Source organism: Gekko japonicus, unplaced genomic scaffold, assembly GCF_001447785.1.
Source record: "Gekko japonicus isolate JY-2015 unplaced genomic scaffold, Gekko_japonicus_V1.1 scaffold159, whole genome shotgun sequence".
In the NCBI taxonomy this organism is placed as follows: domain Eukaryota; kingdom Metazoa; phylum Chordata; class Lepidosauria; order Squamata; family Gekkonidae; genus Gekko; species Gekko japonicus.
Genome location: NW_015169177.1, coordinates 1 through 26,797, shown reverse-complemented (window position 1 = coordinate 26,797; position 26,797 = coordinate 1). Strand labels below are relative to the sequence as shown.

At 43.8% G+C, this 26,797-nt stretch overlaps 1 protein-coding gene across 1 annotated transcript in view; it reads right to left on the bottom strand.

The window, feature by feature from the left end:
* LOC107114502 (cortactin-binding protein 2-like) overlaps window positions 1–23,810 on the bottom strand; it is a gene marked incomplete at its 5' end in the record, with an annotated part of 52,770 nt that extends 28,960 nt beyond the window's left edge. Inside the window, 8 exons of the mRNA XM_015416010.1 lie at window positions 5,686–5,873; window positions 6,516–6,668; window positions 10,806–10,905; window positions 10,995–11,081; window positions 14,546–14,625; window positions 16,315–16,410; window positions 17,550–17,825; window positions 23,693–23,810. Of these exons, the coding sequence (XP_015271496.1) occupies window positions 5,686–5,873; window positions 6,516–6,668; window positions 10,806–10,905; window positions 10,995–11,081; window positions 14,546–14,625; window positions 16,315–16,410; window positions 17,550–17,825; window positions 23,693–23,810 (1,098 nt within the window). The remainder of the gene's footprint in view (window positions 1–5,685; window positions 5,874–6,515; window positions 6,669–10,805; window positions 10,906–10,994; window positions 11,082–14,545; window positions 14,626–16,314; window positions 16,411–17,549; window positions 17,826–23,692) is intronic.
* Between the last annotated feature and the right edge of the window lie 2,987 nt (window positions 23,811–26,797).

Genomic DNA, 26,797 nt, shown 5'->3' with positions numbered 1-26,797 from the left:
AAAAGGGAAGGTATGGAATAATTGGCCACAATCAGTTTTCAGATAACATTCCAGTGCATGATTCAATCAACCTGTGGCCAAAATTTCCCTTATTTTCCGTGTCAATAATGTTTCTAACCAAAATAGGATTCAGTGGTTCTGTAACAATAGAAATAAGAAAATGCTATGTACTGAAATTCCCACAGAGGGATGGTATGCTGCTGCTAACTGTATCATTCAATTTTTGTTGTGCTGGTTTTCTAAATTGCTACAATTTCTTTCTGTGCCTTTACAAGCTCTCTCTCTTACTCTCAATAAAAACAATTCTAGAGGACAGAGAGCGCTTTGGACTTTAAAAAAAAGGAAGATAAAGCTGGAATATGACAGGAGGCCAAAGCACCAGTGTTCAGGAAAGAGCCAAAAAGGAAATCCTCTCTTAATAGAGAACTCATGTTCTTCCTAATCTTATTACAAGCAGTGCTTTGATATGTGCAGCCAGAATTCAGAGACCCTCTGCATACAGATACTTATTTTTAATGGCTCTGTTGTGCCTCTTGAGCGGAAACTGCTTCTAAAAAGAAAATATCCTCAGGAAGGCCATGCACGCCAGCGCTTAGAACACTTACTTACATTTACATTTTGTACCACAGCAACCCAACTTCTGCATGCACTATACAAATTAAGCCGATCTGCATATATCTGCATAACCATTCAGCTTCCACTAGTCAAAGGGTAGGAATAGATGCCTTGTGAATTCCTGTCCTGTCCTACAGATCACCCTTCTGGCTTTGAAGATTTTATCAGATATATTGACCTCATCCTTTCAAGTCTATATTGAATACCACAATATCAACTTGTCCAGAATCACGAAACAGATTCTGCAGCCAAGTGGCTAAGACAGGATGAATAACGTTTTAGTTCAGATCTCACTTCTGCAAAAAATAAATAAATCACCAGGTGGCTTTAAAACACTGGCATGTTTTCTGCAATGGAACAGCATTTCTGTTTGCGAAAGAGAGGTAGCAATTTCCTCTGATTCCCCAGTCCCACTGTAGCCCCCCCCCCAACTTCACCCCCTGTGCTTTTTCTGAAATTCTGCTGACCCCCAGGATCAAGATTAAGAGGGCTGCAGTGGAAGCAAGGGAACTGGAAACTCCTGGTCCACAAGTTCCACAGATGGTTGGATTCAAGCCACTTTCTCTGGGTCAAATCAGATGGGTTCTGTGAATGGAGCTCCCAGTGTGTTCCCTACCCCCCCACCCCCTTTAAGCAGAAGGCACAAAAGGTCTGATTCAGACTGGGAGCAATGGAGTGAAAGAAGCAGGGTGGGGAGAGCAGGTTAAGCTTTCCTCTGAAAGGGCCCAATGGAGTTATTATTTGCCCTGTGGGCACAGAGAAATACCCACATCTGTACACCAAGGCAAACAGGAGTTCCGTGGGGCTCTTTCAGGTTGGGAACATAGCCCAAGCAGAAGGCTTAAACCCCTCTCTCCTTGCAGTCCTGATCCAAACTGGGGTCTTACCTATTTGCTACTTAAAGGGAAAATAAAAATTTCTGGGAATGCCACATATAGAACTCATACACACAGGCTCAGTCTTCTCTCTGTCTGCAACAGAGGGGTAATAGTTCCTACTTAACGTTACTTTGAACTCTTGTAAAGTCCTTTAAATACAAATTCCAGCTCAGCTATCATATCCCTTCTACATGTCTACTGAAAAACAATGGCTTCAGTCCAACAGACTGTTTGCATAGTTGGAATGATCTTCACTCATGGAGCAAGACTTTCTTGTCTTCTGTCCTCCCACTACAGCCCCAAATGCCTCCCCAAAGACCAATAGTTTTGGGGACAGTTTGAACTGCAGTCTATGGGTGTGGAAGAGATGGCAGAGTCATGTTCTGTGGGTGGAAACCATTGGATCCTATCCAATTAAATCTTTACTAGGGACTTTGTTTGGTGTAGTGGTTAAGAACATAAGAGACGCCAATGTTGGATCAGGCCAAGGCCCATCCAGTCCAACACTCTGTGTCACACAGTGGCCAGAAATACCAGTGCCATCAGGAGGTCCACCAGTGGGGCCAGGACATTAGAAGCCCTCCCACTGTTGACCCCCCCCCAAGCACCAAGAAGACAGAGCATCACTTGCCCCAGAGCCCCTAGCTATACCTTGTGGCTAATAGCCACTGATGGACCTCTGCTCCATATGCTTATCTAATTCCCTTTTGAAGCCGTCCATGCTTGTAGCACCCACCACTTCCTGTGGCAGTGAATTCCATGTGTTAATCACTCTTTGGGTGAAGAAGTACTTCCTTTTATCCGTTCTAACCCGACCGCTCTGCAGTTTCATGGAGTGCCCACGAGTTCTTGTATTGTGAGAAAGGGAGAAAAGTACCTCTTTCTCTACCTGCTCTTTCCCATGCATAATCTTATAAACCTCGATCATGTCACCCCTCAGTCGTCTTTTCTCCAAGCTAAAGAGCCCTAAGCGCTTTAACCTTTCCTCATAGGGAAAGTGTTCCAACCCTTTTATCATTCGAGTTGCCCTTTTCTGCACTTTTTCCAAAGCTATAATATCCTTTTTAAGGTGTGGTAACCAGAACTGCACACAGTATTCCAAATGAGGTCGCACCATTGATTTATATAGAGGCATTATGATATTGGCTGATCTGTTTTCAATACCCTTCCTAATAATCCCCAGCATAGCATTGGCCTTCTTTATTGCAGTCACACACTGTCTCGACATTTTCAGTGAGTTATCCACTACAACTCCAAGATCTCTCTCTTGCTCAGTCTCTGCCAGTTCAGACCCCATCAATGTGTATTTATATTTAGGATTTTTGGCTCCAATGTGCATCACCTTGCACTTGGCCACATTGAACCCCATTTGCCATGTTGACGCCCACTCGCCCATCCTTGACAGATCCCCTTGGAGTGCCTCACAATCCTCACTGGTTTTCACCACCCTGAACAACTTTGTATCATCCGCAAATTTAGCCACTTCACTGCTTACTCCCATCTCCAAATCATTAATGAACAAGTTAAAAAGCAGTGGACCAAGTACTGATCCCTGCGGTACCCCACTGCTTACCACCCTCCACTGAGAAAATTGCCCACCTACACTCACTCTCTGTTTTCTATGAACTAGCCAGTTTTTGATCCATAAAAGGACTTGTCCTTCTATCCCATGATTTTTGAGCTTACTTAGGAGCCTTTGATGAGGAACTTTATCAAAAGCTTTCTGGAAGTCAAGGTAAATAATATCTATTGGATCCCCCTTGTCCACATGTTTGTTCACCCCCTCAAAGAACACTAACAGGTTAGTGAGACAAGATCTTCCCTTACAGAAACCGTGCTGAGTCTGCCTCAATAGGTTTTGTTCATCTATGTGCCTACTAATTCTTTCCTTAATAATGGTTTCCACCAATTTACCCGGTATCGACGTCAGACTGACTGGCCTGTAATTTCCCGGATCTCCTCTGGAACCCTTTTTAAAGATGGGAGTGACATTAGCTACCTTCCAATCCTCAGGAATGGAGGCAGATTTTAAGGAAAGATTACATATCTTTGTCAGGAGATCTACAAGTTCACATTTGAGTTCTTTCAGAACTCTCGGATGTATGCCATCTGGGCCTGGTGATTTTTCAGTTTTTAAGTTGTCTATCAGTTTTAGGACCTCCTCTCTCGTCACCTCAATCTGACTCAGGTCTTTCAACACCCCTCCTGAAATCAGTGGTTCTGGAGTGGGCAAGCACTTCTCATCTTCCACAGTGAAGACGGAGGCAAAAAATGCATTTAGCTTCTCAGCCATTTCCCTATCATCCTTCAATACTCCTTTTACCCCTTGGTCGTCCAAGGGCCCCACTGCCTCCCTGGCTGGTTTCCTGTTTCTAATGTATTTGAAGAAAGTTTTATTGTTGGTTTTTACGTTTTTTGCTATATGCTCCTCATATTCCCTTTTTGCCTGCCTGACCTCAGACTTGCATTTTATTTGCCATAGCCTGTGTTCCGTTTTATCAGCCTCACTGTGACTAGCTTTCCACTGCTTAAAGGAATTCTTTTTACTTTTTACAGCCTCCATTACTCTGTTTGTTAACCATGCAGGCTTTTTCCTATACCTGTTTGTGCCTTTCCTAACCTGCGGAATATATATTTTTTGAGCTTCTAGGATCGTAGTTTTAAATAGATCCCAAGCTTCCCCAATTGTTTTGACCCTTTCTACTTTTCCTTTCAGTTTCCTCCCCACGTGTCCCCTCATATCAGAGAAATTACCCCTTTTAAAGTTAAAAATGGTTGTGTGAGTCTTTTTGGCCAATTCTCTATTTGTACAAATGATGAACTCAACAACATTATGATCACTGTTTCCAAGCGGTGCAATCACTTTTACATCTCTCACCAGGTCTTGAGTGTTACTTAGGACCAAATCAAGGATCGCCTCTCCCCTGGTAGGTTCCGTGACCATCTGCTCCATAGCACAGTCATTTAGAGTGTCTAGAAACTCAATCTCTTTTTCCCGACTAGAACACATATTGACCCAATCAATGTGTGGGTAGTTAAAATCACCTATTATTACACAGTGTTTTTGTCTAGTTGCTATCTTTAAGGCATTCATCATTTTATAATCCTCCTCTATCTTTTGATCTGGTGGGCGATAACAAACTCCCAGTGTTAAGTTTCCTTTTGGCCCCCCTATTTCAACCCATAGAACTTCCAGAAGCGAATCCACTTCACTTAGCCTCTCAATCTTTCTAGACTTTATACCCTCTCTGACATACAGAGCTACCCCACCTCCAACCCTTCCCCCCCATCCTTCCGATATAATATATAGCCGGGAATCACCGTGTCCCACTGATTTTCCTCATCCCACCAAGTTTCTGAAATACCCACAATGTCTATTTTTCCCTCCAACACCAAGCACTCCAACTCCCCCATTTTACCTTGGACACTTCTAGCATTTGTATAGAAACAGCTGTAATTTCCCTTACAAGTTAAGCCTGCATCCTTCCTCTTGCTATCTCGAGATGTTGTCCGGCAGTCCATGTCACCAGCCATGGCCTCTGTGGACTCTGTGGACTCTGATCTGGGAGAACCGGGTTTGATTCCCCACTCCTCCACTTGCACCTGGCTGGATGACCTTGGGCAAGCCGTAGTTCTGATAAGAGCTGTTCTCAAAAAAGAGCAGTTTCCGTCAGAGCTCTCTCAGCCCCACCTACCTCACAAGGTGTCTGTTGTGGGGAGGGGAGGAGAAAGGAGTTTGTAAGCTGCTCTGAGACACTTTTGGGTAGTGAAGGGCGGGGTATAAATCCAATCACTTCTTCTTCTTTAACAGAGCTAATTGCAGCAGACAGAGACAGCCTCCTAAACCACTGTCTGGTGACCTTATCCACCATCCCATAACCTAAGCCCATTGACAAGCCACCTTGCAGCTTTGCAAGGTATAGTGTGTGTGCATGAAACTTCATGAATGCTGGTTCCTAGAAAATCCCATGGAGTTTATCTCCCCTGCCCCCCATTCAGCATTCACATGCCAACCACAGAAGCAAAGAAACAGTGTTGTGGCGGCACTTCACAATAACCCACCTACTTTGCCCTTTCAAACGGAAGAGCTAACATTCTCCAAGTTCTCTTCTTCATTTTCCCACCCCACAAATAATGTTGAACATTCCTGGTGGTGCTCAGTATATTCAAATTCAAGCATGCATGTCCCTACCTTGCTTAAAACTTTCCTCTGCAAGAACCTTTGGAGGAGGCCATGGATTGGCTCCCCATCACATCGGAGCTGGACCCACAAGAAATGTTGCTGGACTATCAGGTCAGAGCCTTGAAGCCGAGATTTCGCAATGGTTCCCATAAGAAAGCAGTTCTCATGAAAGTAGTATGCATCCGACACTCCATTGGCTAATTAAAAAAAAATGACATTTTAAAATATATATATCAGGGTCAGCAACCTATGGCTCTATACCCAAATGTGGCTCAGAACAAAACCAGATATGATTCTTCCAAAAAGAAGATAAAATCTTTAATTTGGAGTACCCAGGAGGGTAGATGGGATGCCAAAATAACCAGTATGGAAAGGAAATGGCAGACTAGATTTTAAGAAGAATAAAGGACTTCTTAGAGGTGCATTACAGAAAGGGAAATCATGTGCGAATCACGTGCAGATTTGTGCTAGAGCACTAAAACATTTGTACAGGGTGCTCCAGTATATTTTTTATTACTTATCATGAGATCTCATGTTGTGTCATGCTTCCTAATAAAGGACTCATAATCAGTTGCAGGTAGCAGGAATTCTCAATTAATAGGTCAATTATTAGTAATGTTAAGTTGTATATTTTCAGTGTGCAAATGGGCTTTCTTATACTGGCTCTTTATTGATCTCTTGCTCTGAATTTTAATGCACCTTGGCTGTAACCATGAAAGGCTGCTGACCCCTGACATGATACGTGTTCAAACAGAATGCAAAAGCAGAAAATCCAATTCAAACTTAATTTCCAATGCAACTATCACAGCAAACACAGTAGATTTAAAAATGTTTTGTACCTTTCTTGAAAGTATAGGGGTTATCAGCGCCACGGTTTTCAAGAGGTTGCAGAAACTCCCCCAGTAATTCTGACAATGAAGCCTTTTCCAAATTCTCCAAAATTACAATGATTCTCTTGCTTACAGAAGGCTGTTTCACTGGGATCAGGCAAGCTGGAAGTACAAAGAGCTTATTGTGGTTGGCAGATGAAAAATCTCTCTCTCTTTATAAAGAATGCATTTTATACAAGCATCTATTAAAGAATGCAGGCACTTTCATGTTGACACTGTCTTTTAGGGCTTTTTTGGGGTGGTGGTGTTTGAATTCCCAAAGGCTGATGGCTGGTGTAGATGAAATGCAAGGCAGTCTCTGAGCCACAGTTAAGCAGGAAGAGAGATGGATCAGATGGATGACCAATGTATCAATCACTGAAATAATGGACTACCGGAAATGGAAGACAGACGCAGGAAATGTTACAGTTTCAAATCCAAAACATTGTCCTAAGAATCCTAGTAAAACTCTGCTTCAACACGGCCTACAACACAACAGGGGACAGATTAATTCCATGCACCAGCCCACAGCCTGTAAAATGGGAGCTGCAGAATAAACATTTGGGTTTCCAGAAGTGCTACGAGAAAGGGAAAACTGACTTGAGAGAGAGAAACTATGATCCGGGAAGACCAGATGATGTTTCTGCCCCACAGAGTTGAAGGTGGTATAAAATAACTATCACCATTTGTGGTGCACAGTTCTACTGACTCTGGCAGATACTTTTTATGTGGTCTGCAAAACCTGTTTGACCACAGGCAACAGTGAGACAAGAGGGGCCATGCAAAAAGAAACTTCTTTCACCTTTCCTGCTACAAACCTGTGAGACCCTCAAATCCTCTCAGAGCTCTCTTCTCACTATATTCTCTCCCCCCCCCCATTAGATCACGATGGTTCAAATGCAGCCCTTTATGGAGCAGCCTTCTGGAGGAGGTTAGGACACCTCCTGCTCTAGCCTGGTTTCAGACGTATTGTAAAGGCTTGTTGTTTAAAAGGGCATTTGATAGAGGCTGATGTCTTTTTTCATTTGGATGTGATGGACTGGATCCAACCAGCGTTTCTGCTGATGCAAAAGCAAGGATACAATCCTGCTTGACCACCAAAAAGGCTGTGTTGGGGACCTGCATAAACAAAAAATAATTATATGGAATGGAGGCTGTAGTAAGGAAGTAAGACTGAGTGAAAAAGCTGCCTGGATCCAACCCAATGTTTTGAGGAACTGTATACTAGTTAAAGGTAAAGGTAAAGGTTCCCTTGCTCGAAAGCCAGTTGAGTCCGACTCTAGCGTTGCGGTGCTCATCTCCGTTTCAAAGCCGAAGAGCCAGCGCTGTCCAAAGACGTTTCCGTGGTCATGTGGCCGGCATGACTAAACACCAAGGCGCATGGAACGCTGTTACCTTCCCACCTATTTATCTACTTGCAATTTCTTGCTTTCGAACTGCTAGGTTGGCAGGAGTATACTAGTTATGTTGTTGTAATGGGTTTGGAATTACCCGGAGATTTGAGGGTAGATCCTGGGAGGGTTGGGTTTAGAGAGGGGAGGGACCTCAGTAGGGTATAATGCCATATGGTCCACCTTCCAAAGTAGTCACTTTCTCCAGGGGAGGTGGAATAAAGTTATTAAATGAATCAATAATAAATAAGTGATGTATGTAGTCTGGAGATCTTTAGCCCCCACTTGGAGGTTAGCAACCCTATTTGTAAATGAATTTCTTATCATTGCATTTAAATTGCTTTCTGCAGGGCTTGGGTGATAGGAAAGGCAGGCTATCATAAATGTAATTCCAAACCACACCACAGAGTATGGATGAAGAGATCTGCAAAACAGAGCTAGAGACAGATGGGGGATATCTCTACATATCTGAAGGGAGTTGGAGGTAGCGAGCGTGGGCTTGGATCCTAAAACAGCCCTGGAAAGGGTTCTGTCCCCTTCCCCTGGTTCAGTGGTGACCACTGGAGACTCACTAACCACATCACTGATCTTGGTTACATTGGCCACCAAGCAACTGGGCCCTCCCTGGCTCCACTGGAGACCACAGCACAACTGGGCCTGGCACCGACAGTCAATGTGCCATTTGGCCAGACTTTTTTCATCAGGAGGCTGCCGGGGGAGGGAAGAAAGGAAAGCTGAAGACAGTGGTGCAGATAAAGGTAGGTAGGTTGGCTGGTGGATGGGAGGGACAGAACGAAGCAGGAAAAGGTAAGAGGCTATGAGGGTGCCAGGGAAAGGGAAGAGGAAAAAGAAGAAGAGGAGGAGGAGGAGATTGGATTTATACCCCACCCTTCACTACCCAAAGGAGTCTCAGAGCGGCTTACAAACTCCTTTCCCTTCCCCTCCCCACAACAGACACCCTGTGAGGTAGGTGGGGCTGAGAGAGCTCTGACAGAAGCTGCTCTTTTTCAAGGACAGCTCTTATCAGAACTACGGCTTGCCCAGGTCATCCAGCCAGGTGCAAGTGGAGGAGTGGGGAATTAAACCCGGTTCTCCCAGATTAGAGTCCGTGCACGTAACCACTACACCAAACTGGCACTTCACCAAACTGGCTAGTGGTGAAAGGGGATACAGGCAAAATGAGATGTCCACTTCAAGCCTTTGAGCATCCCTTGTAAATATATGAACTAACTAACTAACTAACTAACTAACTAACTAACTAAATAAATAAATAAATAAATAAATTGTCTGTTAGGGTTGCCAACCTTCAGGTGGTGGCTGGAGATCTCCTGCTATTAGAACTGATCTCCAGACAACAGAGCTCAGTTCACCTGGAGAAAATGGCCGCTTTGGCAGTTGGACTCTATGGCATTATACCCCAAACTCTGCCCTCCTGAGGCTCCACCTCCAAAATCTCCAGGTGTTTCGCAACCCAGAGCTGGCAATCCTATCGTCTATCTCCAACCCTATTGTCTATCTTTCCTTGTGAAGCACTCAGTAACATGGATGAACACATTTGGACAGCTTCTCTTATCAATCAACTTCATGATTAAAACTGAAATAGCTATCTTAGAATCTGCATGACTCTGATGAATAGTTTTACAGATTGTCCAACACAGCTCAGAATGTCAGAGCAGTGCAGACAGAACCGACAGAGAGAGACATGGTGGGGTCAACTAATGCCTCAGTTGTGTCATCATCATTCATTATTTAGACTGTGACTATCATTATATGAGGCGCCAGTATAGAATGTCCATAAATCTCTTGGTGGTAAGAGTTCCTGAAGTGATCAGTGCCATGTGATTAAATGTGGTAAGCACTCAGAGCAAAGCTCTTGTATAAAACAGACCAGGGCAGAGTGAGGTGTCTGGGCTCTTGGTCAAGAATGTAAGGTTTGGTTTGGGAAATTAAATGTTGAGGGAATCGTGCTCATCCTGAATAACAATTATATGGTTTGGCTTTATATAATACTCTTAATTTGATTAACCTTTTTGAGTAACATGGGACTTTTCAATGGACATTATTTTTATTTCCAGGCTTATGCTTTTAACCCCTTTTGTCACAAAGATATTTATTTTTTTGTTGCATTTATATCCCGCCCTCCCTGCAAACAGGCTCAGGGCGGCTTACATTGGTCGGTACAATGTACCAAGTCCACATAAAATTTTTTAAACATTTTAAAAACAATCATACAATTAAAGTGCTCACAGTAATCATTCCTTAGTTCAAGAGACACGTATCTCTGGGCCAAAGTAGACCAGATTTTGGAAATCCTTCCTTAGTTCTCATCTCTCTTTATAGTTCTAAAAGAAGCTGCCAAGGGAGAGGGAGGAGAATAGGGTTGGTTAAAATAATTCTTCCTCCTCCTCTTCCTCTCTGGTGCAGTTTTCCCAAAAACAAGTCATCCCACGGAGACTGTTTGCCTCCTGCAGAAGACTTACAGGCAGCTAAAAGCTTTTCACAGCAAAACAAAAAGCAGTTTCAACAGGACACGTTGCACTGGAAAAATGGCACTGAGACTGTGGAGGAGAGAAGGGTTCCTCCCCTCCCCAATATCTTTTACCACATAGGTCCCCCACAATTCCCTCCCCCCAGCACCTTCTGTTAGAAGACATTTAAAGAGACAGGGAATCTGACTACAGATCTCCAGTTTCTCATCCAGCATGACCCTTTGTCTCTGGAGTTTCTTCCATCTTCTGTTAGAATATGCCCTAGGCTACACCAAGTGAATTAGTGGGTTTCCTTTATAAACAATGAAAACCTGATTTGTGATTATCCCCCCCCCCCAAATACACACACCTTCTGCCCTATTTTATTAAAATAAGCTTACCAGTACTGATGAACAATTCTGCCAGTTGCTCCTTGGAGAAATCAGCATCTATCTTAACTCTGACTATTTCACAGCTGAACCCTGAAGCCAGTTGCTTGTGCTGTCATTAAAAAAGTCCACAAACATAGTGAAATGATAATCGTATGCACTCTCTTCTTTTTCAAACCTTGTACAGTTTTATCTTCTTACCTCCATGCAGAGTGCTATCTGGTAGGCTATATAATCCTGCAAGCTTCCTTCTGGACCATGGAAGATAACATTACGGTACTGTTCCACCTGCAGATAAATACGGTAGTATTTATGTGCACTTTCTTTTACGGGCCTCTTTTAAAATAACTAAAGCATATGATTATCATTCTGTGAATATTAGCTAAAATTCTTGAAATCCATGGAGTCATGCTTATAAACACGGCTGACACGCCATCACCACCATAGCTACTGGAAGACAAGGAAAACTGCCAGCAGCTTTTAAAATGTAAAGCTAGTCCAAGCAAAGACCTTATCTAGTTATTATCCTTCCAGCTGTTAGTCAAATGTCACAGAATCAAAAGCCAGGATCCAAAGAGCTACTTCAGACGCTTCTAATGGCTTTGGTATCCCACTGGAATTTTGACCTTTTTTCTTTCATCAGCAGGCCTAGGTGCCATGTCATAGTGCCCTTGGACTCTCAAGTAGTTTGGCAAATGCTAACGCTGCTTAAAAAATGCAAGTTCAAAGCTCTTTTTTGCATATGCAAATGGTTGTACAGTTCTTTAACTTTTTTAAAAATAAATAAATCTCTGACTTTGATCCTATGACTTTGTTCCACAGGCGCTTCTGACTGGCCACACTGAAAGCTGTCCTCTGCTGTGGAGTGCGCTCCCTCTTGCTCTAGGCATTTCCGCTTGTGTGAGGCTACTGTTTTCCAAGGACCCTCAAAGTGCTGAGTCTGAGAGGCATGTGCTCCACAGCACAAGACAGCCCCTGCAGTGGCCAGAGAGAAGCTCCCACAGAACAAAGGATCCAACCCAATGTCTGCACATAATGCAAGAGCATTTTCAGCTCTTGTATTTTCAGGGCTGCTGTTGCTGCCAACAGCGGAAATTCAGGGCTCGTGCCACAGTTTCCTAGCAACATAAACTACCTGCTGAGGGTTCTGAAGATAGCTTTACAAACTGAATTCCAAGAGGACAGAAACAGCTCTACCGCTGCAATAGCCGTGTACTTTAAATGTTAACTTGCTGCCGCTAATAGTCTTGTTTTTTCAAGCAGTTTTTAGGGCAGGCCTAACAAGAGCTATTTGCCATGATAACTGGACGTTTCATATTCAGAGGTGGAATGCCAATGAAAAGCTATTGTGGGAAGGCAGAACAAGTGGGGGAGACTACTCTTGTGCTTGTGGGTTTCCTTGAAGTATCCATCTGGCCAGTTGGGAAACAGGATGCTGAGTTATGGGCAGCTCCAGTGAGGTTCTAAATTCTGAACAAAATTACGGTCACTTTGCATGCACCCTGAGCGGGATGGCCCAGGCGAGTCCAACCTTGTCAGATCTTGGAAGCTGAGGAAGTCAGCCCCGTTTAGTACTTGAATGGGAAACCACCATTGGAAGTTCAGGGTTGCTACACAGAGGCAGGCAATGGAAAGCCATCTCCAATTGTCTCCTGCCTTGCAAATCCTATGGGGTTGGTTGTCATAAATGGGTTGATGGCACTTTCCATCACCAATTTTGCATGCCTGGAGAAAGTCAGCAATACATTAAGAGTTAAAAGAGTTGCATTTTTCCCCCAAAGCCAAAGGACCAGGAGACAAATATGCTGTGTTAGAGTTTTGTTGATGTTGGTTTGGCTTTCAGGAGGTTGTTTTCTGACCCACTCTTCGAAACAAAAACAAACAAAAAAACAAGCAAAGGGACACAAGGTTTTGCATACAGATGGGAACAGCACTTTACCTAGCACAGCTGCAGTGATACAAAACAGCCATGACCCTCAATGGTTGAAAGCCTTGAGTTCCAGTGACAAATGTGGATTATAAATAATGTAAATAAATAAATAAATAGACACAATTGTTTTTGCCCCATTGCAGAGTGAATTTGGTCATCATCTTAAAATCAGTGAAGACCCTGCCAGTTTGAAAGACTCTAGTATCCATCTGGCTTTTGGTCAAGCAAAGAAAAAAAAAGGGGGAGGAGGGATCAGATTTTGTGGTAGAAGTCTTGGTCCTCTTTTCTTTTTGCAGAAGAGCACAGCTATTTATTGTTTTTTTTATTTAAAATGTTTTTATGCCACCTTTCTTTCCAATCAGGGTTTACAAATCAGCACATGTAAAACGTTAGATTAGAACAATTAAAAGCAACATTAAAATGATAAAACAATTAAATAAAAATACATAAAACCACCTTAGAAGCAGGGAGGAGGGCCAATAACCATTACTGTGGGTAGAAGAAACATAATTTTAAAAGCCTTTATGTGCTGGCAAGAGACATGGATAGAGGGAGACAGACAGATCTCCCTGGGGAGGGAGCTCCAAAGTCCTGGTGCCACAACCAAGAAAGTGTTATCTCAGGTTGCCGCCACCTGTCTAGCCTCCGAGGGTGGGGCAACTGAAGCAGGGCCTCCAAAGATGACTGGAGCGAGCGGGCAGGTCCATATGGGAGAAAGCGGTCCTTAAGATATGATGGTCCCAGGCCGTAAAGGCCTTCAAAGGTCACAGTAGATCTCCTACTGTGCCTGGGACAGTAAAGGCTCAGATGTAGGTGTCGGCAGATGCTGCGCTATCTTAAAGAATGGACATGAACTAGCTGATGCTATACTAGTAGAGAAGTACCCTTTCCTCACTGCCCTCACCACCACTTCACAGGTCTTACAGTGAGCTCTATACCATGATTTGTCATATTCAGTACGATTTCTTTGCCGGTGCCGTCCTAGACATCTCTCACCCCTTTCCATATCACCCAGCTCTGTGGTAAGCCAGGGGGCTGGGTTTCATCCCAAAGGCGAGAGATATCCACAAGGGGCAACCTGGCTGATAGTTTCAAAGAGCTTCACATCCCATGCTTCCACTGTGGCCTCTATAGAACATATGTTTGGAATCCTAAAAACCCCCATGAGCAGACCATTTTAACCAGCCCTCTCCTAATGCAGGGTGTTGAATGCAGGGGGTCAGACCATGGTTATCTCCAGCCCTGAAACCAAACCTTGCCTCAAAGTCTTAACACAAAAGATTAAGTCCAGAATGTGACCTCTTTTATGTGTTGGGCTAGTCACAATTTGGGAAAGACCCAAGGCAGTCAAAGAAACTATAGAGTCCTGAGTTGGTCCTAGCAAGGTATCCTTGGCATGAATGCTGAAGTCCTCCCAGATCCATCAGTCTAAGAGTCTCCAGTACCACATCCAACAGTACCTCTGCCAACTCACAGAAGATGCCCACTGGAGAACTAGGTGGCTGATTGATAAGAAAAATACCTAATGTAACCCATGCCTCATCAGATTCATCCCGAGTCTTTCTCCACCATCACTCTGTCTCCCCTGTCTTTTCATTATCTGCAGTCTCTGTTACCTAGGGGATGCCTGGGCCCTTAGACCTGAGAGAGGGTGCCTGGGTGTGATTGTGTCAGTTGCCCAGGTCATTTTCCCATTCTAGAGGTCAACCAGAGCAATTAAAAGACCTATCCGGGTTGTGCCCCAAACAATTAGAACACACAAGAGGTCCACAGACAGAACTAATTAAAAAGAGTGTTCAGGAAATAGTAGTTTTTTTCTCACCAGCCTCAGGTAATTCTGCAGAGTCTGAAGACGGATCATTGAGGCATAAGCCACACTGTGCAGGCAGCCTTCTTGAGGACCTGGAAATCAACAGCACAACAGCAATCAGCACAATCCTAAACTCTGTGGGAGCTGTGAGAGACTGGCAGAGGCTACCTCCTCATTCTCCTCTATGAGTTGGTGAGTGCTCCCAGAGGTCTCATAAGAGAAAAATCAGGCTAGTTACTATACAACCCCTGGAGCTGCTAAAATAAGGTCAGTAATCTCTCTTGGGATATCTGTGATTGTACAGTTATACTTCTTCCTCTGCTTGAACATAATAAAAACAACCAAAAAGATGAAGTTTTACTACTAAACAGCAGCATAACAAATGTTTAATATGCTTTAATGTACTCCATGCTTCTCTCGCACATTATCTCAATAATCTTTCTGGCACCCCTATAAGGTAGGCCAGTTGTATTGTTTCCACATTGCTGGGGTGAGGAAATGGCATAATTGGGCCTAAGGTCACCCTGTGAAAGAACTCATCCCTGAGGTGGAATCTGAATCAGGGACTTACTGGTTTTCTTTGTGACAACACCATACTACCCCTTAAGGATTCCTAAAGAAAATACAAATTCTATGGTCAGAATAAAGGATGTGTAAGCAATAAATCCGGGTCACAGGATATTCATCCATCTATCTAGTGCACGGGTGTCAAACATGTGGCCCGGGGGCCGGATCAGGCCCCCGGAAGGCTTCTATCAGGCCCACAGTGGAACTGGCCGTCTTCTGCTTCTTCTTCCAGTTCTGCTGCTGCTGCATCATTGTAGGTTTGCAGCTTGCAGATACACACCTGAACAGCATACTCAAGATTGCAACAACACAGACATTTTGATGCAATAGTTCAGAGCAAGAGGTGTCAGTTATCAGACACTGTTAAATAAACAAAATATTGCAAGAGTGCTAATGTTTTAAGCGTGTTTATATTTTAAGTTAAAAAACCCCTTTGTGTGTCCTTTATAAAGTTTATATCTATGCTACCAGGCATTACATTTTATGACACACATGGCCCAGCCCAACAAGGTCTCATTTATGTCAGATCCGGCCCTCATAACAAACGAGTTTGACACCCCTGATCTAGTGTATTTTTATAGTACTCTTCCTCCTTCCTGTCATTTCCACTAGAGCGTGGAGGAATAGAGCACTCAGGAGGGCCAGTCACTCTCCAACCAATTAACAGTAGCTCTCCACTACTTCCTTATCCTTCCCTTTAAAGTTGCTGCAGCTGCTTCTCTCCTCTTTCTCTTTTGTACAAAGGAGGAAGCAGCACACACACCCCTCTTTACTCTGGATGAGAAAATAATAGCACAGCACTCTTTCTTGGGTTGCCAACCTACAGGTGGCACCTGGAGATCTCCCGCTATTACAGTTGATCTCCAGATGACCAAGATCAGTTCCCCTGGAGAAAATGGCTGCTTTGGAGGGTTTCTCCCCTCTTCAAGCCCTGCCCTCCCCAGCCTCCACCCCCAGGTATTTCCCAACCCATAGCTGGCTATCGCAAATGAGAAATGGTGTTCAAAAACCCTTCCTCATTTCTTGTTGCTCAAGAGCTGATTCCCTTTGTTAGATGTTCAAGGGAAGTTACTTTTTGAACTGAATTTCAAGCTTAATAAGAATGTGGCATGTAATTACTCAAGATGACAACTCCAGCAGCAACTCCTACACCATTCAGTACTTAGAACATTTTGGCAGGATGTGAAACCAACATTAAAGGCAAAAGTATTTACCCAGCAAAAATATGACTATATATTCCACCTGGTTCCTTTTCAGAAACTCCCAAGGTGGCTGGGGAAACGTCTGGCCTACTGACCATGAAACATTGCCTGTTGAAAAGAGGGAAATGATACAGAGTTATACTTACAAAAAGAGAGGGCAGAATATGCAGATCTGAAAATACCTTTACAACATGTCATATACACTGTGGTGTTTTTTTAAAAAACAAATTCTGGAGACCTCAGGGTGTATCACTGTCATGACAAAAAGCTGAAACTCACTGCTGTATAATGAAACTACCCACATAAAGTTTAAACACTAATATAAAGTCAACATTTCTTTATAACGGTCATATGTAATTTTGTATGCGTCCAATTCTCTTCTCAGAGCATGTACAAAATAGGGTGTTTCTAATTAAATGCTACCAAAACAGAACAGAGTTAGGAACAGAAGATTCTACTGATGGCATCAGGTTGGACCCAAACAATGTTGCTGGGTCCAAAGGTGTCCTTCTGTTCCTCCTTCCATAAGAGGAAGACTCCTGCTCACAGAAGTCCTTTAGCCAAGGAATGGGTACTTTGGATCCAACCCTATAGGTTGACCCCAAACTTTTTCAGCCACTGGCTGCATAAAGTTGCATATAAATGCAATATAGTATTCGTGCTGTGGTTGCTACTGCAAAACCAGTTCCTTCTCTAACACATGTATAAAATGTGGTGTATAAAATGCTCTGATAACACGAGTCATCCTGACCATGCAGATGACTTCCCATGCCAACATCAGTAGCAATCATACCACAAAGGTAGCATGTGAACTGAGCCACAGTCAGGGTTAAGCTTCATACTTCGATCCAAATTTACTGTACATTTGGCTGACAGTTACAACTCTTTGATAATTTATTTAGACTCTACTGTATAGACATGCCCACCGGTGTCAGACTAGTTTGTTTATTTCATAAACCCATCAATCTAGCCACACCCACAGAATATTCAGATGGAGGGGGCACTCTATTTTTGCTTTTTATTTATCTTAAAACATTTGAATGCCACCTTCCCATCTAACCTATGGTCCCCAAGGCTCTTAGGTTTGCCAGATGATATTGAATTCAGTGTTCATTTGCTTTATTTTGGCTTTGCCTTTGCAAGACACTTAATGTTTCTATTAACTAACTACTTCAGTGCAGTAACCCCCCCCCAAAAAAAAGACACCAAGGAAAACAATTTTTTGTACAAAGCAACAGTGCTGATACCAAGCTTGATGGACGATATGCTGCTTGCAGTGAGGCCCATGCTGGATTCCGCTGTGTTGTTAAGCGGCAGGTCTCCCAGGTTCCTCCACCCATCAGAGGCAACTGCTTGGAAATAGACTGTTACTGCCTGGCTCACTGTTTTTGAAAAATCATCCCATGTTGCCTGCTTGCGGATATTGAGCACGCATATGGTGCTTTCCATTTCTAGGTCCTCCGTGCCACAGTAGGCTGGCTCTACCTGGCCAACTGCGATCCGCAAAGGGATTTTGAGAGCATCTGTTGAAATATAACCAGAGAGCTGGAATGTAGCAAAACAGTGCACAATACACTGAGAGAGTAACTAAAAGAAATAAGACAAAACCATATTCAATGGGGCATCCAAGCGATGCGCCACTACTTATTACAATCCATAGCCCCAGAGGGGAGCCAGAATGGCAATCAGAGTTACAAATGCAAACTGTTTTAATAAACAACAGAACAAAAGTGCCACTTGTTAATGTCTCAGATAACACAGAAAGTACTTGCACGTAAAATAGCACAGCTGTTACAGGAAACCGTGAGTATGGCAATCATACAGGTATGAGTTTTTTAAAATACATGTGTAAAGTGCCCCTAAGTAGTTGCAGAACCATTGGGAAATGTTTTGGCCTTAGAGGAAGTATTTCAGCTTGACTAAAGTCTTGTTTTAAACCTGGTTGAGGACTGAGCTAGAAAATCAGGCTTATGGCTCTCTTCCGCTAAGTGAGGAATCTTCCTTTTGAGGAAGACCCCTTCCTCAGCTGACATTTCCTCAGTTGAAACCAGCTATTAGATCCAACCTACAAACTATCATTTTCTAAATGATGGTGGGGTCCACAAAGCTAGCATTGTGGAGTTTAAACAACTATTTCTATGCCACCTGAGAAAATGTCCACAGTCTGAAGGGTCTCACTGAATTACCTGACTGAACTGCCTAACCAAATATATGACACTACAAAATCTAAATCATCTCAAATACAACCCTCAGTGGCAGAGATTCCATGGCCCTGGTCACACGGGAGGTTTTGCCCCGCAAGAGGGACGGATCAGGGGCGCATCAAACGGGCGCGATCACACTGCAACATCTGGGAAGCAGAGCGCACCCGTCCCCGATCTATCCTTTCTGGGGGGAAACACGCATAAAGAAAAAAACCTAGAAAAGAGTACTACCTACCTGAAGCTCCGCAGCAAGGGTAGCCGTGGGATCGCTGGCGCACCCGTCTTCTGCAGCATTCGAGCCTCCCAGCCAAACTGCGCATGCACGCACATGCACAGCCGGCTGCCTCGCTCTCTGTCCCGTGGCTCCTCCCCCGGCATCTGATCGTGCCGGGGAGCAACTGCGCGGCGGCTTGGGGGATCTGTCTGATCCCGCCGTGCGTCTATTTTGCTGCGGCTCAGAAAAGCCGCGCTTTGGCCGTGCTTTTCCCCCCTGTGTGACCGGTGCCCATGATGAAAAATCTTCAATAAATAAGGACTGAAGCACTAGGTGTTCAACCAATGAAGTGCCCCAAGAGCATCTACCTTGCAACTTCCATTGATTCCCGTGCCCTGTTCTCGGTGGACAAACATCATGGTTTATAATGACACTTCCTTTCAAATATTTTGAAAATGATCAGCATAATCCTCCACCCTTTATTCTTTTCTTGCAAATGACCACTTCTTTTAATCTTTTGTCATATTATCTGTCTTTCACCATCTTCATTTCTGTGGTAAAGTATCAGCAAGGAAAGCAAAAGAGATAAAGAGCTGGCATGGGGTAAAGGTTAGAGTGTTTGACTAGGATGTGGGACAACCAAGTCTAAATCTCTGCTCTGCTAGTAATGGAAGCTTTAATAGGAGGCTTTGGGCCCATCACAGCCTAACATATCTCATAAGATCGCTGTTGTGATGATGTGGAGGAGGTTAGAATGATGTGATAGTTGCTTTGGGTCTCCATATGAAGCAACATATAAATATGTTGCCCAGCTAAGAGACCAACAAGCATCACCAGGCTGCTCTGTATGGCCACCTTAATTAGCTTCTTTTAAGAGGCACCTGAACTCCCAGCATTAGGCTGCCATCTTTAGGTTTTATTAGAATTTTACTGTTATTTATTAACTGTTGTACTTTAATGTTTTAATTATTTTATGTGTTATATATGACTGTTGTGATCCGCCCTGAGCTCATTTGTGGGGGAGGGTAGGATGAAAATCAAATAAATAAATAAATAAATAAATAAATAATGAGGTGGATCCAATCATCTTCCAAAGAACCTTCCTCCAGCTTAATAAGCCCTTCTCAAACTTAAGCGGCTCTCATTCTCCAGTGGAATAGTAGTTTAAATTGAAAGAAGGCTCTTTAGGCTGGAAGAAGGCCTCAAACTTTGCTCAGTGGACTGATACAAAAAGGGGAGGATCCACTAGGGCTGCCATTCCCCCACGTGGGCAGGGGTTTGTCTGCTTTTAGGGCCCCCGATCTGCCAGCTCAGATTCGGCCGGCAGGGGGAATCCCTGCTCCCAAAGTGCCGCATTCAGGCCAATGTGCCCATCACCTGAAGGTGATGTCATTACACAGAGCACATTGCGGGAGGACATAAGAACATAAGCACATAAAAGAAGCCAATGTTGGATCAGGCCAATGGCCCATCCAGTCCAACACTCTGTCACACAGTGGCCAGAAATATCAGGTTCCATCTAGGAGGTCCGCCAGTGAGGCCAGCAGAAGCCCTCCCACTCTTGCCCCCCCCAAGCACCAAGAATACAGTGCATCACTTGCCCCATACTGAGAGTTCCTGTCGATACTTTGTGGCTAATAGCCACTGATGGACCTCTGCTCCATATACATATCCAATTCCCTCTTGAAGCCATCCATGCTTGTAGCCGCCACCACTTCCTGTGGCAGTGAATTCCATTTGTTAAGCGCTATGGTTTCCCCCAAAATGATAGAGGCCCCGCCCACAAAATGCCCTTTCCTACACGATGATGTCACTTCTGGGTGATGTCATCATGGCGTGCACGCTTTGCGCATGCACTGAAGAACTCCCGAGGAGGAGGAAGACTCCTCCCACTGGCAGCCAGGTAAGACCTGGCAACCCTAGGATCCACCCCAATACAGAAGTCATTCGTTCCTCCCTGTTGTGTTTCAGTCCACATGGAATCATGCCTTAGGCCAAACTCAAGCCAAATCACAGGTTATGCATACTGAATGGTTCTTGTTTTAATTAACTTGGTCTAAATGCTAGGTGTATCTTTGTTGTTTATTCTGCTGATAACAGCACTAGAGGTACTTTGATCTATAATAAAGGAAATGATCACATTCATGTTCTTAAAATAGACTGCTTTTCACAAACCCCAAATGTATCCAGGAACTGGCCATTCTGCTTTCCTGAACACAAACATACACACAGAGTCACACGGAAATATCTTTTCTACAAAAGACATCTGAAACAGTGCTCTTACTTCATAGCTCCTGCTTAGCAGGTCAACAGTGCAATCCTATGTAAAGTTATTCCACTCCTAGGATCAAACTACATGTGATGGCTGCGTTGTAGCTGCCACAAGGGCTCCATTGCCATTTTAAAGAGATTGTAAAAGGCTGTGAGGCAACCAGGGGTCATTTGGGGCCGGAGTGCCCTGGAGTACCGCTCTGGCAGCCCAGGAGCTGGCACAAATGGCGGTGGTGGCAAGCCCTACCCCCAGCTCCCTGATCAAAGCGCTGCGGACTGGGGGAGGCCTGAAGAGGCCCATCGCCGGCCTCCATGGGCCCATGCTGGAGCACTGCGGCCCGAGGAGGCCTGAAGAGGCCCGTCCGCAGCCTCCCGGGGCCCGCGTTGGAGCGCTGTGGCCCGGAGGAGGCCTGAGGAGGCCCTTTGTCGGCTTTCCAGGGCCCGTGCTGGAGCGCTGCAGCCTGGGGAAGGCCTTGATCATGGTAAATGGGGGATCCGTGTGAGGGCGGGAGAGCCTTCCTCCCTCTCCCCATCTCTTTGCCCTCTTTCTTTTCCTCCTTTCCTTTTCTTTGTCTCTTTCCCCCTTTCTCTCTTTTCCTCCTTCTTTCCTTCTTTCTCTTTCTTTCTTTTCTTCTTTTCCTTCTCTCTCTCCTTCCCTTCTTTCCTTCTCTCCTTTTTCTGTTACCCTCCTTTCATTCTCTCCTTTTCCTTCTTTCCCTCCTTTCTTCCCTTCTCTTTCTTTCTTTCCCTTCTTCTTTCCTTCTCTTTCTTTCCCTCTTTCCTTCTCTCTTTTTATCCCCTTTCCTTCCTTCTTTTCTTCTCTTTCTTTTCCTCTTTCCTTCCCTCTTTCCTCCTTCTGCAGCCTAATTCTAGTGAGAAGGGGTTTAAAATGTAAAACCCTTCTCTGTTCGCTTCCCCCCCCCCGCCCCGCAGGCCGGCTGGGGAAGGGAAGGGGAGGCTTTTGAAGATGCCTCCCCCCCTTTTTGCTTCCCCTTCTGACATCATATCTGGTGATGTCAGGGGGCATGGCATATGCTAATGAGCTATTATGCTAATAGCCTAGTAGCTCATTAGCATACCTTATGCTAATGAGCTCCTGCAGCTCTTTTTCTATGAAATGACCCCTGGAGGCAACAATCCTGATTTGGCCCAACAGGGTAGCGTGCTGAGGTGTTTTTGTCCCCCACACACCTTATCGACTGCAGAAATGGCCTCACACCCCAATGTGACTGGTTTGGCACTTGAAAAGTTGTCTGAGGGGAAACAAGATCTCTGTGCAGCTGGCCTGATTGGGATCAGGCTGTCATGGCATTTTCAAACCACTGGCTTTATTTGGCCCTAGGTTTGGCCCTATGTCTAGTTCAGCTATTAACTGGGACTGGGCTTAGACTAGAGTAACTTTTCATTTTTATTGTACTGTATATTTTACATTTGAGATCACTTAGGGAAGACTATATTTTGAATAAGGAAATGTTAATGAGAGGTTTGATTTCAATTACTCAACAAACGGAAATAGCCAATAAAACAATTTTCATTCAGGGCCAGAAAGTGGTGAGTTTTAAAACTTCGGTTTCCTGCTCAGTAATTAGTTCATATAAAATAATAGCACTTGCATAGGTTATTTCTGTGCTGTTACTTACACAAAACAGATACAGAAAGGAAACAAAGCCAAATTTAAATAATCATACTTGATTGTCTCCCTCTCTTCCTCAATCTTGCTGCTTCAAAAAGTAAAATCTTATTCTACATATCAATGATTTAGAAAAGGAAGAAGAAAAGCATGATCAATGTTTTCATGCTGAATGCTCTAATAAATTGTCCATTCTTCTAACTCAGTTAGGAAAGCTAATACAATTCCCATATAAGATTGCTACAGGAGATATGCTGGCTGGAGCTTGAAGGCATTTGCTGCCACATAAGGCAGCTCTTCATCAGACATAAAAGAGAACCACTCTATTAACGCTCCCATTTAAAGCAACACGTGAGATCTAACCCTGGAGACACATCCTTGTGGCGCTAATTTAGGGAACCAGATATGGCTGCTTCAGCATATCCAGTCTCCACAGCAGAAATGGGGTAGAGTGATACACACTCATGTTGGTGCTCTGCCAAACCACACAGTTGACAGAGACCACTGTGGGATGGGTATATTACCTGACCCAGCACTATCGCCTTCTCCTTTTAGTACAAGGGATTTGGGTTGAGCGAGTGCAGGGGGTGGGCTGCTGATTCTGGTGTCTGGGTCAGAGGTCCACCCTTCCATGCAGGGTATTCTTCCCAGGATATAGATGCTGGCTCAGCCAGTCTATGTAGGTTACCACTGCTATCTCTTCTGGGTGAAAAATACAGGGACTGTATGAGTGTCTGGACTGGATTCCACTCATCAGAGGGTGTATCTGGCCTCCATGAGTGGGGATGATGCTATGTGCTGATAGCGCGTGGGATTTGGTCCCATTTCTGAAAGCAGCCTCCACACGCCTAAGAGGTCCAAAAAATATCCAGAGGAATTTCAGAAGCAGTACTAGAAATTCTGCTAGTATATATGTGCTTGTGTGTGTAAACCACTGTAAACATGCAAATTAGCAATCCATAATTCCCCAACAATTTGCTATTGAGTTTAGAAGGATTTTGAGCAAGACCTGAGCATTGAATTGTATTTATGGCCTCTCTGCAAATGTCCGAGACAGAACAGTTTACTCACTCAGATTCTCCAGGAGATGTTTGCAGTCGTCAGTAGCCACATCATGCAGCGTTCTGTTGCATTTATCTTTCCTCTCAGCTTCTAATCCACCATGGCTACACAAGATTTCCAGGCAGCTCTGGGAAGAGAACAGCTGCATTAAGTTGAGAGTTGCAAGCAATTGACTTGAAATTCACTTAAATGAGCTACACTGCCTGAGGTAGACAGGTCAAGATTCAACTTTTGGAGCTGTTGCTTCAGTCCTTAAAACTACACAAAAAGTAATTATGATGGACAGGCTAGGTTCTCCCTAAGAGCAGCCAATGAGAGCAGAGGGAATGTTGAGAAGAGTTGAGAAATGACAGTTAGGGGATAGCAGCAAACAAGTAGACAGCTTAAGGGCTGAGGTGAAAAGAGGGTTTTCTGACTGAGGGGAACCGTATAAAAGATCTGCTTGGAACAGGCTGAAAATAGTAAATTTGTAACTAAAGGATTTAGGGTTGCCAGGTCCAATTGTTCTGCCTGTGGAGTAAGGGAGGGAGCCTTCCAAGAGTGTGTGGGGGTGTAGCATGGCGTCCCCAGCGCAATGACGTCACACAGAAGTGATGTCATCACACTAGGAACGTCATACAGTGATACTCTAGCATTTTGGCTAAAACTCTATAGTTACCATAGAGTTTTGGCCAAAATGCTAGTGTCACTGTGCAACATTCCCAGCGTTAGGGCATCTTTCAGTAACTTATCAACGCAGAGTTTTCACTGCTTCTGACGTTAAATCTGGGGAAGCCATGCTAAGGAATTTAGAAAAGGTAGTTACATAATAAAACCCAGTAGAGACATGCCTTAAAGAACTCTACAAGAACTTTCAAGATCCTCTGAAGATTATAAAGGAATAGGAAATTATCATTTTAGAACCCTCATAGAGAGAAAAGTAAGACTAAAACTTAAACGATTGGAGCAGGGCGGGTAAGGCATTTGGGAGGAATCCCCCCACCACCTCCCACAGGGAGGGGTCCCAGGAAAAGACCCCCTTCGGATTCTTCTGAAGCCCCAAAGTGAGGTGACAACCTCCAAGAACTCCACTATGAAGAAACAGACACTGTTTAAATGATAGCAATTAAAGACTATAAAACTTAGAAGATAGAATATTATGAGAAACAGTCTGAGACTTACGAAGGAAACACTGTAGAAGCTTAATTGATATAAAATAACAGTCATTAGTTATATGTTTATTAAATTATGTACTATTTGTCTAGGAGTTTGAGGAGATGATAGTAATTGTTTAACAAGCAATCACTGGCAGTGAACAAGAAAATAATTTTATTTATATTAAGTAGACACTGGCAGTACTATAGAGTAAAAATGGAAGGGATAGTTTGTATACCATTCCAAAACTGTATGATATTTGTGTTATGAACATGTGATGCGGAAAACAATAAAATATACTATAAATAAAAAGATGTTGAGCAAAACAGGTCCCAGGACAGATCCTTGAGGCACTCCATTTGTCACTCCTCTCCAAGAAGATGAGGAACAATTCACAAGCACTCTTTGGGTGCAATCTGTCAACCAGTTACAGATCCGCCTAACAGTCATAGGGTCCAAACCACATTTTTCCAATTTGTCAGCAAGTATATTATGTGTAACCTTATCAAAAGCCTTACTAAAATCAAGAAAAACTATGTCTACAGCATTCCCCTAATCCAGCAAGGTAGTAACTTTCTAAAAAAAAAAAAGATAAGGTTAGTCTGACATGACTTGTTCTTCATAAACTCATGCTGGCTCTTAGTAATTACAGCCGTCCTTTCTAAATGCTCAAGGACTGTCTGATTATTTTTTCTAAAACTTTCCCAGGTATAGACGTCAAGCTGACGGGTGGGTAGTTACTTGGATCCTCCTTTTTCCCCTTCTTGAAGATGGGGACAACATTTGCCCTTCCACATGATATTGCACTGACAACATTGATGTGCAACATGCCTGTTTTTGGGTGGGGCTTCCATGCCATGCCATGCCAGCCAGCTGGCTGGAGGCAGGTTGAAACTCTGAAAATTGGGGGAACCCCTACTTGAACCAGGGGTCTGGCAACCCTAAAAGGATCCCAGTTGTGGGTATAGGACCTCAGTTCACAAGTTTAATGAAAGTGGAACGTTGTTTCTTAGACTTTACGTTCCTCAGTGTTTTGTTCTTATAAATAAGTTTCTTGTTTGGTTTAACCCTGTGGGCTATATGTCTCAGGGAAAGAAACACACACACTTTAATATCTCAGTCTATATACATATATATTCTAGAACACAAATGAATGGTGGCAGCCAAACAGTATTTGAGCCCCAACCCCAATAGCTCTGTATGAGTGACAGGTGGGGCTGAGAGAGCTCTTTCAAGAACTGCTCTTTCAAGAACAGCTCTGACAGAACTATGACTTGCCCAAGGTCATCCAGCAGCTGCAAGTTGAGGAGTGGGGAATCAAACCCGGTTCTCCCAGATTAGATTACAGTTTAAATCCAATAGACTAAAACCCCCAATACTCTCCTCCCTCCCCAAAATCCCTACAGCCTATGCCCTGTTAAAGGCCCTGGTGAACAGAGTGGCCTTGCAGTGCCTCCTGAAGATGTCTAATTATGGTATTCCCCTCATCCCCTTCCACAAAATAGGAGCTACAATGGATTCCTATTCATGTCAGCATCTCCCAACAGGACTACTGCTGCTGCTTATAAATAGCAGCATTTTGAAACTGACATATATGGCTCAGGAAAGCACCATATGAAATGGCTTTGTTAAACGTGCACTTGGACCAAACAATCCTCAATATGCTCCCAGTACCATTCATGCCATGCAGCCTTTTAACTGAGGAAGCCTTATGTAGGAGGAATCTTGAAATTGCTTTCTGATAGTTTAAAAAATGTTTCACTATGTTCTCAGAGTACAAGGAAAATGTCCTTGACATTCACCTTAGGAAAACAAAATGCTAGATCATATATACATGAATTTCTCTGCCAAGACCTCTAATACTCTCAGCTATGAATGATCTATTTAAGAAAAATAGATTGACTGTTAGAAGTCTAAGTATACTGACTTATAAAAAGTGAGATCAAAACAGAATACCGTATTTTCCGGACCATAAGACGC